Source organism: Phalacrocorax carbo, chromosome 6, assembly GCF_963921805.1.
Source record: "Phalacrocorax carbo chromosome 6, bPhaCar2.1, whole genome shotgun sequence".
In the NCBI taxonomy this organism is placed as follows: Eukaryota; Metazoa; Chordata; class Aves; order Suliformes; family Phalacrocoracidae; genus Phalacrocorax; species Phalacrocorax carbo.
The window spans coordinates 21,441,797-21,456,734 of record NC_087518.1 but is presented as its reverse complement, the minus strand read 5'-3'; the positions used below and the strand labels follow the sequence as shown (position 1 = coordinate 21,456,734).

At 34.7% G+C, this 14,938-nt stretch overlaps 2 protein-coding genes across 11 annotated transcripts in view; one reads left to right on the top strand and one right to left on the bottom strand.

Moving 5' to 3' along the window:
• CENPP (centromere protein P) overlaps positions 1-14,938 on the top strand; it is a 169,264-nt gene that overhangs the window by 17,371 nt on the left and 136,955 nt on the right. The window contains exon 7 of one of the 9 annotated variants that reach the window (XM_064454228.1): positions 5,791-5,967. The exons of the other annotated variants lie outside the window; for them this stretch is intronic. Within the exon in view, the coding sequence (XP_064310298.1) occupies positions 5,791-5,952 (162 nt within the window). The 3' untranslated portion in view covers positions 5,953-5,967. Of the gene's footprint in view, positions 1-5,790; positions 5,968-14,938 lie in introns of those variants that run through there. 9 annotated transcript variants of the gene reach the window in all.
• Positions 1,483-13,746, bottom strand: OGN (osteoglycin). Of its 2 annotated transcripts, none has more exons than XM_064454220.1 (7): positions 13,456-13,746; positions 12,594-12,846; positions 8,224-8,308; positions 6,178-6,336; positions 5,350-5,552; positions 4,686-4,781; positions 1,483-4,192 (listed from the first exon to the last, which is right to left on the bottom strand). In XM_064454220.1, the coding sequence occupies exons 2-7, from the start codon at positions 12,759-12,761 to the stop codon at positions 4,022-4,024; spliced, it is 882 nt and encodes a 293-aa protein (XP_064310290.1). In that variant the 5' UTR covers positions 12,762-12,846; positions 13,456-13,746; the 3' UTR covers positions 1,483-4,021. The 2 variants fall into 2 exon arrangements, with proteins under 2 accessions (XP_064310290.1, XP_064310292.1); XM_064454222.1 differs by having other exon boundaries at positions 12,594-12,822.

Here is a 14,938-nt window from a genome sequence, read left to right as displayed (position 1 = left end):
CACTGTGGTTTCTGGGATGGTGACTTAGTGAACTGTTGTAAATATTTGTCATTTTAAACCTCAGTACAAAAATAGAAAGGAGGTAACTCTGGAGATTATTTTTAAATTGTCATGTGTATCTTAAACAGTTTTTAAAAGTATTAGTTCAGGTGTTGAGTGTAAACAATGAAGGGATATATTCATTGCTAAAAGATGAGTGAAGATAAAGTCAGTGAAGACATATATCACAAGTTTGTCAAGATGACAAATATTCTTTGTAAAGGTATTTTTCTTTCCATGGACAAAGGCAAACCAATCTGGGCGAGTATTTATCAAGTATGATTGACTATGGACTTATGAAGAGTGTTTTTTTGTTTGTGGGTCTGTTTTTTTTTCCCCAGGCCTTCTTACTTCTGTTAACATTAATAATGATTTAATTTAGAAATAGAAGACTTTCTGAGGTGAGAGAATTAATAAAGGGTTCAAAGATCAAATCTGAAAATTGAAATAACTAGATTGCTAAGGATAATGTGTATTTGTAACTTAATATTCTGTAGCAATTTGGGTGAATGTGACTAGAAGTATGCTTTTAACATTTGCTTAAAAACAAGTGGACAGTCTTATCCTGTTAATAGTCACACTTGGGCATCTGTAATCTCGTTTGTTTTTTTTCCCCACTACCTGCTTGCCTTACCCAGGCTGTCAAGTAGAAATAGACAGTGCTTCTAATAGTTTTCTTACAGTGTAGTGTAAAACCAGGAAAGGTGGATTCTTTTTTTTCTTACCTGTTAGTTTTGGTACTTGAGGAGAAAGGAATAATGTAGAAGTGATTGAATACTTCAGATAATAATGAACATTTGAAATGAATGGCAACTGCAAGTTTCAAGCAGAGTTGGACAGCACTGCATTTCTAATAAGTTGACCATCACAAATGGCAGTTTTGTAGTGAGAGTTTTCCCAGTTACCAAGAATAATGGTGGGATGGATAAATTTGATTAAGCAAAAAAGCAGTTTAAACTATACATTGATTTGACTGTAAGCAGGCTTTCCTAGAAAGCAGGGGCAGGGTTAGGTTGGTGTGAGCAGAGCAATGTTCAGGTGTAAGCATTTTGTGCTTGGCATTATATACTCCCTGACACTGTGCTTTTTATCAGTTGTGGTTTTTTACTGAAACAGGTTAGTCTACAACTTCTGTGCTTCACACACATGCACAGTCAAGAGTTGAGCATACTGTTACTACCCTCTGTTGCTGCTCCTCTACTCTACTGAAAATCTACAAGGCAGTGCTTTAAATAGATTTTGAAGGGGTGAGTGAAGTGTCCCACAAGTCTTTTGTATGGCATTACTTGTGTGACTGGTCTTACTGTATTGCCACAACAAATATGTCTGCAAATGGATTTACATCTGCAAATAATCTTCTGATTAGATGCACCCTTAGTCTGCTATGAATCTGTAGAACTGAAGCATGTTGGCATTCCTCAGAACAGATTGTTGAAGCTGATATTGATAAACAAGGAAAAAACCCCAAGTTTTATTGGAAATACGGAACACAAATGAGTGATAGGAAAAAATAGAATGGTGTACATTCAGCTTGATATTAGTACTGGTCACACAAATAGAAAGCAAAAAAAATCTTGCGTACTGAAGCCCTTCTCACTTAACCTTTTGATGAGTGACCTTGCCATGAATGGGGACAGTAAATTAAAACATATTGGGTAATTTATTGCCTGCATGAGGCACTCAGAAGGTACCAGCTGTTTACTTTGGTTTGCCTACAAAGTGTTAAGAGCATTAATTAGTGTTACATTGATATTTAGTACTTTGTCAAAAATATATACAACAGCTTAATGTGAAATTAATACTGTGGTAGTGGTTAGGTCTTAGAATGTTTACATGCGTATATATATTACACAAATATATGCAAGTTTTTGTATACACATAATTGTTTTCCCAGGAAGAGTTTTGGTGATATTTACTGATCCTACTAATACTGGAAAGAGCTTTAGTAATAATGATTTGTGATGAGGATAAAATCAGAGGCCACTGCTTATGTAATGTTACTAGGCTGTGTTTTCTCCATCTTAGGCATTTATCAAAAGATGGATGAGAGCATTGGTGGCTTTTATTTTTTCCTACTATAAATTTGCCTTGAAGTTGGAATGTATTTTTACATGCTTTGGCGTTATTTTTTACCTTTTCCTAAAAACCAGGAAACATCAAATTTTTATGACATGCATGAGAAAATGAAAACCAAGTATTCTCACTGTCAGAGTTGATTTTGTTCTCAGTTGTATTAAGACAATGGAGTTTCTCTGTTGTTATACCAAATAACTTAAAATGGAAAATATTGGAGATTGCTATGTCTGTCTTGGGTTCAGGGCAAAAATATTTTTGTCTTGCTTTTCATAATTGCAGCCTCTTTCCAGAAAGATTGATGGATTGAATCCACAGTTGATGCTTGACATAGTCACTTAAAAAGTAACTGAAAGTCACTTAGGTCTCACTACTCTTAGTAGCAGAGCATCAGTATGTTCAGAATTAAGCATGCACTTAATTCCCCATAGCACAAGCACTAACAAATCAAGGCTTAGCTCAATAAGATAAACAGAACTAATACAAAATATCTCATAAAATCAGTATTCTAGATGTAGTGATACATCATCATGCATTTTGATACTTAACTATTTCTACAAATTAGGAATCTATACTAGCTTCAAAATTAGTACGAAGTTGATCTGCTATCAGTAACTAGCACACTTGTAGCATTCATTTATGCCTGTGGTAGGTATTTCATGGGAGAAACTGAAAATGAAATGTATAGTTGTATCATTATAAACATTGCGCCCTGTATCAATTATGTCTAGTTTTAAGTGACCTGACTGAGGCCTGCACACATCAATTTGTGCTTTTAATATGCTGCATGGTTTAAAGGAGTTGAGTGAAATGATGCTAGTTTAATTTTTTTGACATTAGCAGTGTTTTTAGATTAATGGTAGAATTAACTTTTTTGATTTAAAGATCTGATTTGATTTTTCCCTACTTAGTGAAAGTATTGTTGTACAAGGGTAATTCTGTTTCTTTGTGCTGACATCTAGATGACACCTTACTTAATTACAGGTAAAAACATTAATTCAGCTTTGCTGTTAATTATATTGTCACATTTCCTTGTCAAAAAAAAGCAGCAGAACAAGGCTCGGTCTGTCATCTGTCAGTAACAAAGGTACTTGGTGTCATACTATGCTGTACTTTGACCATTGTATTAAAATAGGAAGCAAGGATTGCAAAACTGACTCTTGAGAGTACAGCTGAGCAAAATTTACATATCTCCATTAAAAATACCTTGTGTAAAAATAAAATACATGTCTATACACACAATCTTGTTAGATTATTTTGATAACAAAATAGTAGAAGGAGATTTAACACATCTTTGAAAAGATCCAATTGCTATGTTGCTTGATACGCTAAGCCTAAATAGGAATTACTCTAATTTTCAACAAAGCAAGTTTTTAAGAAAGCTTTGAGAAGTTCTGTTTCTAAACATAACACTTTGTTTTGTATCCAGCTTCATCCAATACACTTTTGAAGATCAACTGAGAAAGTTTCATTTCAGATTTAAAAAGTGGGATTGGAATTAAGATGTATTTTTGCCTCTTTAGTTTGCTCAAAGAATGTTTTGCATTTACTTGAAACTAAAATGCAGTGCTTTTTCTGGGTACTGGTGAAGAATGTGAACAAGCAGTTGCTTGTGTGGTTTTTACCTACATGTAAAGAATATGGGGTGAAATAAAAGTTGATATGTGTGCATGTATGTATTTTTACACTTGCATTAACAGAAAAGATTCTGAAAGCATGGGTGACATTGTAACTACTAAATAAAGTGGCTGTTCAGAGGAGAACCACATTTCAACATGGTAACATGTTCTGGGTATGCAGGGGAAATGGCATTAGTAAGGGAGAGGATATAAACGTGTAAACAGAGGAAAAAGATGATCATCTGTTACCATGTTTAAGTTTTGGCATGTTATCATTACATAAGTAGTGGCTAGTAGTATGTTCCTACAGGCAGTGTTCTCAGGCAGGAAAAAGCATTAACATGCTTTGCCAGGAGGATCGGATTGCCTTCCATCCTTATCTCATCCATATGTGTGCGGATGTAACGTGTGTTATTAGATTTGCAGAATGTGTCATCGGTGATTGTAGTAATATTGTTGTACTGCAAAACAAAACAATTTTTAATAAATACACACATAAGTATATACACACACCCATATATGTTGAAGAATTTTTAAACTAATTTTATTCCTCTTACCCTCCCATTTTATTGTCATTGGGATTGTTTTGTGTCTACTATAGATATGTAGGAATCAAGTCTCTTCAAACCAGTCAATGAGCTGATAAGCAGTTTAGGTTGTTACTGATGTTTGAAATACATTGTTGATAAAAGATTATTGCTTATGTTTTACCATTCCCTATCCTTGATATGCAGAAACTAATGACAAATTCTTGCACGGTAATTAGCTGATAGACAACTTCTGAACACTGAATGGCCATACAGATTAGAGGTAAATTGTTTTATTTGGAGGAGCATTACACAATTGTAGCACAACTGCAGTGTGAACTGTTTTAAATGATGGTGGGTTTGGTTTGAAGTATGTAGTTAATGAGCCTATTTGTAATACAATGTTAAGGAAATACTTCAAAAGTACCTGAAGGTGGAGAATGCGCAGACTTTCTGGTAAGTTAAGGGGAACAGATTCCAGTGCATTATGTCCTAAGTAGAGGTAGGCCAAATTTGTCAGCTTCTAATAGAAAGAGAGAGAGATTATTAATGCTGTTATTGCTTACCTGAGGTTAAGTAACTTGTGCCTGTTACAAGACATCAGTATGTTTTTCTGATCACATAGAAAGCCTGTAAAGCGATCTAACAGAAAACATTCTTTTGCTGTGAATGTTCAATTCTATTGTATCAAGAAACTCATAGAACAGGCTGATGTTTTGGAAATTCATAGCTGATTATCTGATACTGAAAACTTGAGACCACTACAAAGCTCTACCCTTGTTTATTTGTTTTTATATGGTCCTCAGAACTGTATTTGAACCATCAGTTTTTTAAATCAAGTTTTTCTTTGCATGTAAGAGAAAGTAAGTAGAGAAGATATTTCGTAGAAAAGTGTTTTTTTTTGTATGAATGACATGAGAGTGAATGCACAAAGGACTATTATTCCAAAGTGCCTTAGAAACAAAAGCTGGAAAGCTGCTTCATCGTAGCTGGTTTCTTAAATTACAAAAGCACAGAAAAATTAATTTGGTGGTATGCTGGATAGTCTGGTTACTAATTTTATTTAGTTACATAAATGGTCTTTTACTTACCTTGAAGGCATTTGCTTTGATTCCTCTGCTCTTGATTCTGTTTTGGTTTGCATTAAATGTTGTTAGTTTGGGAGGTAGAACAGGAAGTTTTAGAAGTCGATTTTCAGCAAGAGAAAGTTCTTCCAATAACAGAAGCTTTGAAAAGGCTCCATCTTCTATTTCTTCTATCCTATTTCCACTAAAATCAATCCTTCTCAAGGTAGCTTTACACAAAAGAAATGAAAATCTAAATATGGAATTCATAATTACATGGCATGTGAAACATATGGTTGCATATGTCAACTGTTACACTGGCTGCGCATCGTGATTGTCATCTACAAATGTAACTACTATTAAAATATGGATAAAAATCCACATTTGGCTTTCCTCGAGGTCTTGAATTAAAAAAAAGTAAGGAAATACTTTGGATCCTTTTCTCTTTTTTTTTTTCCCCTTTCTTAGAGGCAACATGATTTCAGATATTCACAGAATTTCTCATCTTGGAGAGAGAGAGCACTGGCAGATAAGTCCCTGGAGCATTTGAAGGGAAAAAATACCTGGTCATTTAAGACTGGCTGGGATGCAGAGTTGAATTTTATTTTTAGTAATCTGCTTTTTCTCTGATTGTGTGGGAATATAAAGATGGATACATGGGCCAAAATGGGTTTCCATATTGCCTTCACAGTTCCTGTTCTAATACAAGCATTGAATTAAATAATTAATACACATAATGAAATCTAGCAAAGTATAAAATATTTCTTATTTTGGTGATCTTGGGATACTATTAAGGGACAACAGGTTCAAATGTACTATCAGGTGAATGGAAATTGAAATTCAAACATTACTTACGAATGTCAGCAAAATCTGAGACTGCTATCCTTTTTATTTTGTTAAATCGTGCATAAAGATATGCTGTTTCCTTTGGCAGTGGGGGTACAGCTTCAATGTCTATTTCCTCACAGTACACTGATCCGCTTAAACACACACAGAGCAGACAAGTAGGTAAATCTGAAAGGAAATGATTTTGAGATGACAGTTAACTTTTAACTTAAGCCTGAATATTCAAAATGGAAATTTCACTAATATCTTTTACAATTTCCATCATTAGATTATGTAGACATTGATTCACATCAAGTTCTGAAAAGATTCAATATTCAATTTTGAGGTTTATATTATTTTTATTGTGCGTAATTTCCCTATGTATGTTATCTGAGCATTTCTTGAAAAGCTGTTAATTGATCTTAATTCAGTTTCATTCTTTAATTGCCTTAGAGTATTGTGTATATGACAACTGCAACTCTGTGGCCATGTTAAATGTCATCTTTAGAACCATTCTTTTCAAAAGAGAAATCCATGCAGGACAAACATCTGGCAGTGCGCACATTTGATACTGTCATTGCACTGGAGCGTTTTTGGCAGGGTCATGTATGCTCTGTTACTCCTAGCTACTATTTTGTCTAATCCTTTTTTATAAAAACTCCAGCAACTATGATTATATAATTACTTCAGGCAATCTGTTCCTTTTTTCCTGAGTTCTTATTTTTTTTAACAGCTGTTATTTTAAGTAGTGAGAGAAACTCTGTATCTTTTTTTAATGCAGATTTAAGCCCATTATGGCTTTTCCTGTTTCTCATAGACATCAGTAGAGTATTAGTCACTTCTGCTTTGCATTAATCCTGTATGGCAGCAATTTTAAAATACATATAATGAATTTGGCTTTCAATCCATTTTCATCACCACTGCTATGTCATCTATTGCGTTTTCTATATTGTGAGATTTTTGGTTAGCTTCCCAATCGGTCTGTCTGTAATACAGAGTAGTGTCATACCGCTAGTTAGTTTGTTATGACACAGCAAAACAGGATCTTCCACAACCAGTAGAGGGCTATAGAAGTAGCCAGTCAATACTGGGAAGCCAATCCAGTATGTATAATAGATTAATTTTTCCCCCCCTTACAGAAGTACTGCAGAGAACAGAATTGAGATCCTGAGTGTTAGTTTTGTGAATATAACCATTTGTTAGATTTCAGAGTTCTGTCCCATTTGCTTTTTTGATTTAGTGTCTTGTTTGTCATATGCTAGACTGTATGAAATGGAAAATGTGAATAATGTTGTCACTATTTAAAAGGCAACAGTCACTATGATTGTCTGTGACTAGAAGTTCTGTTCTTAGAAATTTCTACCACTTCTGATGGGGGTTTGTTGACAGATGCTATTTGGCAATAAGTAACCTGGATTACAATTTTGGAAGTTGACATGCCAGTGGTCTTGCTGGAGCATCAGTTACTTTTGGAAGTTTACATCACAGATACACCAAAATGTGTGTCTTTTTCTAGTGCTCTGTTTGGCATGACATTGTTACTTTTGTATTTAGAAATCATGGTGGCTTGTTAGGACAAATCTGGAAAACACAGCTCAGAGCCTGTAGGAAACATAGGCTAGTGAAGAATGTTCCTGAGGTATTTTAACCTGATCATTGGATGTAAATTGTGAGAACAGCCAGTTCTTCGAAGAAATCTATTTAAGTAATTTAATCACATGATATTTCATCATACTTGTTAAACTGTGGAACTCATTGGGGTGTGTATTCCTTTTCCCTTAGTTGTTTTGCCTAACTTGAACTTGGGTACACCTCTACAACAAATATGACTGGGTTAGTCTGTAGAGATTCTTAGAAGCTGTGCTTTGTGTATTTGGAGTTTACCTGAGGATCCTTTAAATTTTTTCTGCCTGCTCCATCTGATGTTAGAAGACTTTCCACAGGAGATATGAAAGATATTAATAAATGAAAATATTAATTCTATATCCCTTGTCATCCTTTGTATATTAAATTTTCATATTTAAAACATTCTTTTAGAGAGCTTAAATGTTACAGTATTCATATAAATTAACTTACTTGTATCCTTTGTTGGTTGTACATTGCGTTCACTGTCATCCCCTTGCAGTCTTAGGGAAGTGTCAAAAGAAACATTTGTTCCATCCTTTGAGTTGAGAGTAAATGTTATTTTAAAAAATAAACAGCAAACAAAAGCCATAGAGTATTACAAGGATCTGAAATAGCAGGTCTTTTAAAAATGAGCTTCCTACAACATACTCCCTTGTGACACTTTATTTTAAAATACTCTACTGGATATGCTGGATGACTAATGTAATATATTAGCCCTTTTGTAGATGAGCTCTTCACTTCAAAAGGCAAGAAGGGAAGGTGGTGCTACTAGTGTTCTTTAGGAAATTAAACTTTTTTAGGAAAGAACAGTAGACACAATAAAAATAGAGAGAAAATACAGACTATGTGTTGGGGAAGGAATATGTAAGCAATGGGTGTCTACAAAAAAACAGTTCTGAAGATAGATTATTCACATCATGCAAAATTTGATGGGACTCTTGTGAATGTAAGTTGTATTTTTTTTGTAAAATGTTTCCTTGCATTTGAACTTATTCAGAATTCCCTTTTGAGATAATTATTGCATCTTTCTAGTTGCAGGGCAACTTAGTTTATAAACATGTTCCTTTCAAGTATTGGCTGAAATTCAGCAATTAATTTCCATTAACTGCACTTGAGTCTGTTTTAACACTTGGGCTGCTAACAGAAAGGGCCTTTTGTGATGCAGGAAATGGTAGTCAGGTTTTCCTTGAATATCATAGGAATTTTAGAGAATTACATATTTCTAGAATTACAGTACACTCACAGTGGGTTATGCTATGACTTTCATATGTTAAAGTTAAGGGGATTTTTAGGTTGACTGTGGCAGTTGTGCTTGGCTAGCATCATTTGTTGTCCTTTTTGATGGGGAATAGTTGTAGGACAGAGTAATACAGTATGGTTTTTCGTCTGTGTTGCTATTGAAAACACATGGGGAAAAGTACATTATTGAGTGTGGAAGATATTTTCCTTTAAATGTGCTTAAGGATCAGGCCCTGGCAGGAGTACGGTCCCCTGCTGAAGAGAGCTTTTTATGCACTGTGACTGCTTACAAGTAAACTGATTATTTTAATTTTGTTTTTAAATTCTTTACCTCTGCTCCTGCTTCCCCTCCCCCCCAAATCAGGGATGTAGCACACAGGTAGTTCATCCACTAGAGCAATGTGAAAGTAACACTGTCAAGTTACTTTTGATTTGATACTTTGTTTTATTTAGTAGTTGTTTGCTTGCATATATTTTACTGTGGGGACTTCTTGTATTCTGCAAAATAAAACCCTCAAACTTGACATAAAGCCTGAGAAACAAATATCTTGGCCAGCCTCTGTCACTTTGACTGTTTTTAGCAAGTGAATCATCCATTCCTTGGCTCTTTCCTGCATCTGTCTATCCAGGCTATGGCTCTTTTTTGACTGCTGTTTTTCTGAAGTTTGGGATAGGTTGGTTTATTCTACAGCTTTTATACCCAGGTTAGAGTGCTGGCAACAGTTTAGCAGTTGTAGCATGAAACTTCTGTGTAGGGTAAGAGCTTTTTCAGAGTTGGTTGTGGAGAAGCTGTGGGGTGTGAGCCGAACAGTTAGACTCAAGCAGCAAATCTTACAGAAGGTTTCTGCAAAAATGTTTCACTTCCACAGATAGGTTGATTAGGCATGTGAAGACCTGGTCCTTCGCTGAGGTATCCGTGCCAGTAGAGACTTCTTCGTTGATGGACTTATAATAGAACTACTGCACTTCTATTGTAGCATGTTTGGCTCAAAAGGGACGCTTTTGATATGTTTGTATGAAAAACGTTTGCTGACACAGCATATCTGTACCAGGTCTAGATTTCTAGTACAGTATCTTACTGGAGGTGTGATCTGTGAAAGAGAATGCCTGTGAGTTCTTTGCAGACTACAGCGTACAAATAATTTCTGCAAGTGTGAAATGTCAGCAAAAAGTGAAACTGATTATTTGCAGAATACTGTAAAATCTGTAAAATGAAACAGTCCGTCTGTGTCATTGTGTCCCCTCCCCCCCCCAAAAAAAGTAGTATAAATAACCAGTATATTGGAAGTATTTGCTGGTCAGCTATAAAAATTTCTAGCTGTGGAATACCAGTGCAGAAGATTGTTTGGATTATAACCACAGAAAGTCCATTACTTGTGTATGTAGGGAATACCCTGAAGGAACATTGTCCTACTTACACACTTAAATTCCACCTTCTTCTTGAACTTTACTCCACAGACATAAACTACCCATACAAAACCACATTAACCTTCGCCTTTAAAAAACACAAAGGTCTGTAACGCTGATTGTTTGTTCAATTGAATGAATTAGTCTAGTTATGAGATGGTGTCTAATTGTACAGTTCTGTTGTGGAAATTAATATTTCATGTTCTTAAACTAATATTTTTATTCAGTGATGGGGTGGCTATGGTTTCAAATAATAATCATTGTAATAAGCTTTGCTTAGCTGACCTTTTCTGTAATAGTAGACCAAGGTTTGCTTCATTTTGTTGATCACTAACACAAATAGATTTTGTCTGATATTGTCCCTAAATTTTTCTTTTCTAACTGTGTGTTCAAGCACACAGTAAGGAGTTAAATTTGTCATGCAAGGTAGATTTCTGACTGGGTATGTTTGAGGAAATTGTTGGCTTGTATTTCAGAGTTAACACTTGAAATATTCTGGGAGCTAGAATTTGTGCACTAAATGAATAGAAGACTTGTTGCACATCCCTTGGTTTAAATTGGGAACACTGGAACTTGTATAGATGTATTTGTGGCACATACGGTACTAATTTATTATTTTGCAATGAAAACATGTAATTGGAGAACTGACCTGATGGAAATAATGACCGACTGCATTCCTAGAATTATCCTAAGCAGAACTGTTGCCCTTCAGAAGACCTCTAGTTTATAGCATTACCAGTATGGACTTTGGTCTGTGGCACATCCATTGGCACAGTTTCCTTGTAGGTATACTCCTTGTTCTTTTTACTGAAACAGTAGTGTATTCTTATTAGAACTGTTTTAGTAATGAATGACATCTGATGCTGTGCCGAACTAGTTAAAGTTAATATTTTTTGTATTTTTTTAAAAAAACTTACTCAGTTGTGAGCAGATAGGTACCTATTAGTTAAGAGTCATTTAAATGGTCTCTTTCATAGGTTTATGAATGTGTTACTTGATCACTGTGGCAGATGTCAGTTTTAAAAATACCTTAGACATTGTTTAATATAAATATGCAGCTGCTGTTTTTAGTCTAACAGTGGAAAGCTATAATTTAAGTACAATTGGGAAAATAATAAAAAGGTATACAGAAGTGATTTATATATATGTGCTGCAGTTTTTTACTTGTACTAATTACCTTTTACTGTCGTTTTTTTCTTGTTTGGCAGACTAAGTTATTGTAACAAGTACAGTTAATATTAATGAAAAACTTCCTCGAATTTATTAATACTTGCTTGTTACCACTTTGTTTGGATATGTGGTATTTTCCTTGGCAACTAATCTTGGGGCAATCATTGTTAGTTTTTCTTTGGTCTTCCTGAACAATATTGTATCTCATTCTCTTGATGTGTATGTTCAGACTGCCTCTGGCAGGACCTAAACAAGAGATTTTTAACTGTCCCTGTCAGTCTCTTTTTGTGTCTTCTACCTAGGTATTTCAATTAAAAGGCATATATGTGGAGCGCACAGGGAAAAAAAAATTCAGAATTGACCGTTTGGGGGTGCTGGTGAGTGCTGTGAGGAATAGTCTTTATTGCTACCTTTAAGACTCTCGAAGTGTTAATAACGTAGGTGACTACTGCAGGACTGGATGTTCCATAGTAGTTCAGGACTGCTAAACCGTTGAGTTGCAAAAAACCCAAACAACCCACCCCTGGAAAACCAAGGCAAAAAACTTCATAGTTCGTTAAGTCAGAAGGCACTGTGGTTTATGCTGACAGGTTATGTCCAATAAAAAGTACTGTTTCAAGTATTACTTTGATATAAAAAAGAAATTATAAATAAAATTGCCCTCCTTGTTTTTAATCAAACTTACTGTGTTAATACAGTGTTACTCAAACTATTGAATGTTCCCATTCCTGAAACCCTTACAGCAGTAGGCATATAACTACAGCAGAATTGAAAATGATGCTTTAGTCTTATTTGTGAAAGCCGGTCTTTTGTGGGTTTCTGAAACTGTAGCAAGGGTGGTATCTTTGTGGTTTTAATTTATGGCTTTCCCTATATCTGAAACCAATGTATGTTTTGCTATTCTTATAAGATTTTTCTATAAAACTTTCATACATGCATGTAACACCTTATTCACATAATGCTTAGCAGTTAAAAATATTAAACTGATAATATAAATAAAATACCTTTCTTAAATCCGTGGATTGCTTTTCATAATCTTGTGGGATCAGGCTTCTCATGGTAACATCTGTATCGTACTCGTAAAACTGGAGTGCTTCTTGCTGTATAGGTGGTGCTGAATTTACCAAATGTACAAACACAAACAAAAAAAAAGTAGTTTGCAAAGTCTTCATTCTTGCACGGAACAATGTATCTGGCTTTCACTGAGCTGGTGGAGGTCTGCTCGTGTGTTGACTATGGAGAATAATTTCTTTGTGACTGGAAATGAAAATGCAATCCGTCAAAACAATATTTAAAGCCTAGAGGACTAGTTGGCAGGGGTTTCTAACGCATAAAGAACATGGAACAACTTTTAACTCTTGATATCCTTTAATTAGACTCTAGTGTTCTAAAAACTGTTCTTAACATGAAAAGAAACTGGGAAATAAACCCCAACTTTTTCCAGCTAATAAGGAAAATATTGTCTTAATTGCATTTACTTAAGTTTCCTAGTGTGTTATTTTTGTTAGTAGCAACAAGATTTTGTAAAGCATTTAATGAAACATTTGGCATGTATGTAGCTGAACTAATTAAAATGAGAGATTCAAATGCATTTTTCTTGGTTGTACAAATAATGATTTTCAACCCTAAATGCTTAGTAACAATAATCTCTCTGTCTTTGTCTTTACACTTGAAAGTAAACAAGATAACTTAATACCCCTGAATCTTTACAGGTTGTACACTTTTCAGGCAGGGGGAGGAGGCTACAAACATAATCTTTAAAACATTTTAAACACGCAATAATTTTTTACATAAATCTTTACACAGCATTTTTTCCCTGTTAAGCTTTAGGTTAATAATATACTTTTAGGAAAGAAGTCCACCTACCGTTTTAGCAGATTCAGAGTAGTTCTGTGGTTGTCATAAAACCAGGTATCCTTATCTGTATGTTAACCTAAAGTGGATTTAATAAAAGAGTGAAGTTATGAATTAGATCCAAATTGTTGAAATGAATACTCTTTCAAAGTTTGACAGTCTTAAAGTGCCTTCCATGGGGTAAAACAGGCTTTGCCAACATTCTTTCCCTAGGGTAAGAGGTAATATCCTGGAGCAGGGGGGCTGTACTTTGAATAACGTTTCTAAATGTGAAGTCTAACTCATCCTACTTTTGATATTACTTGTTAAAATGGTAGCCTTCTGCTTTGTGGTGATTTACTCTTTATAATTGCTAAGGCTCTTTCTGTAAATCAGATATTAATTGTGGTAACTAGAGGTCTATAACAAGGCATGTGTTACCCATTTTGTTAAATGGTTTAGCTAAGAGACAAAGCAGCTGCTTTCTGACTGAGACAGAGGTAGAGCCAAAACATATGTATACTATATTAGTCACATTTCATGAGTAATGTCTCATTGAGTTGTGTATGTTTAGAGAAGTTTAAGTATGAAATGAAAACTTTTCAGTCTGAAGAGTTCTGGAAACAAAACAATACTTTTTTAGAATTGTGTGTGAGATTTTCAGACAAGTAATTAAGTCTAAATACATAATTGAATAACTCGTTAGGCAATTTATTGAAGATTTGGTTTCACAATAAATACTTGTTTTGAGTAAAGTTCTGCATCAGTTCTATAGATAACTTAATAAACACTGTTCAGGTGTAGAATTTTTATCTGAGCTACAAGCAGCGGTTTTCTAGATTTCTAATGCATTTCTTCCTCCCCCATTCTTTGTACTGACTGCCAAGAATACATAATAAGGAAAATGTGAGCCAGATGACCAACTTCAGGGTTTACAAAGTAGCTTTTTTTGAGTCTCTAAAAAGTATGTAGCAATAAAATCTATTGGAAATATTATCAAATTTACATTTATCTTTTTTTTTAGATAGCACTGTCAGCTAGAGTAATCCTGGGGATAAACAGTGGGCCTATTTGGTTAAGTTTTCTTGTGAGTGCTGCCTTGTTTAGAAATCAGATGTCTGTAGTAAATCTGCAAATTGTAGAGTGGCTACAGCCATTTGCTCTCTAAACTTTTTTCCTGTTTATAATCGGTTACCACTTTCTGAACTTATTAGGCTTTTGTAAAAATGTTTTTTGTTTAGCTCATACACAAATTAAACAATGTCATAATTTTGACTTGGAGCTTGCTCAAGGATATTCTATCCACCTGATCTGGTTGAAGATGTGTCTGCTCACTGCAGGGGATTTGGACTAGATGACCTCAAAAGGTCCCTTCCAACCCAAATCATTCTATGATTCTGTGATACTGATTTTGCTGTAGGTAAGAGGGTCAATAGTAATGGAAACTGGACTCTGAATCACATTGATTATTGTTCTACTGGAACAATAGGAACAACAAAAGTTTTGAAGTGGCTAG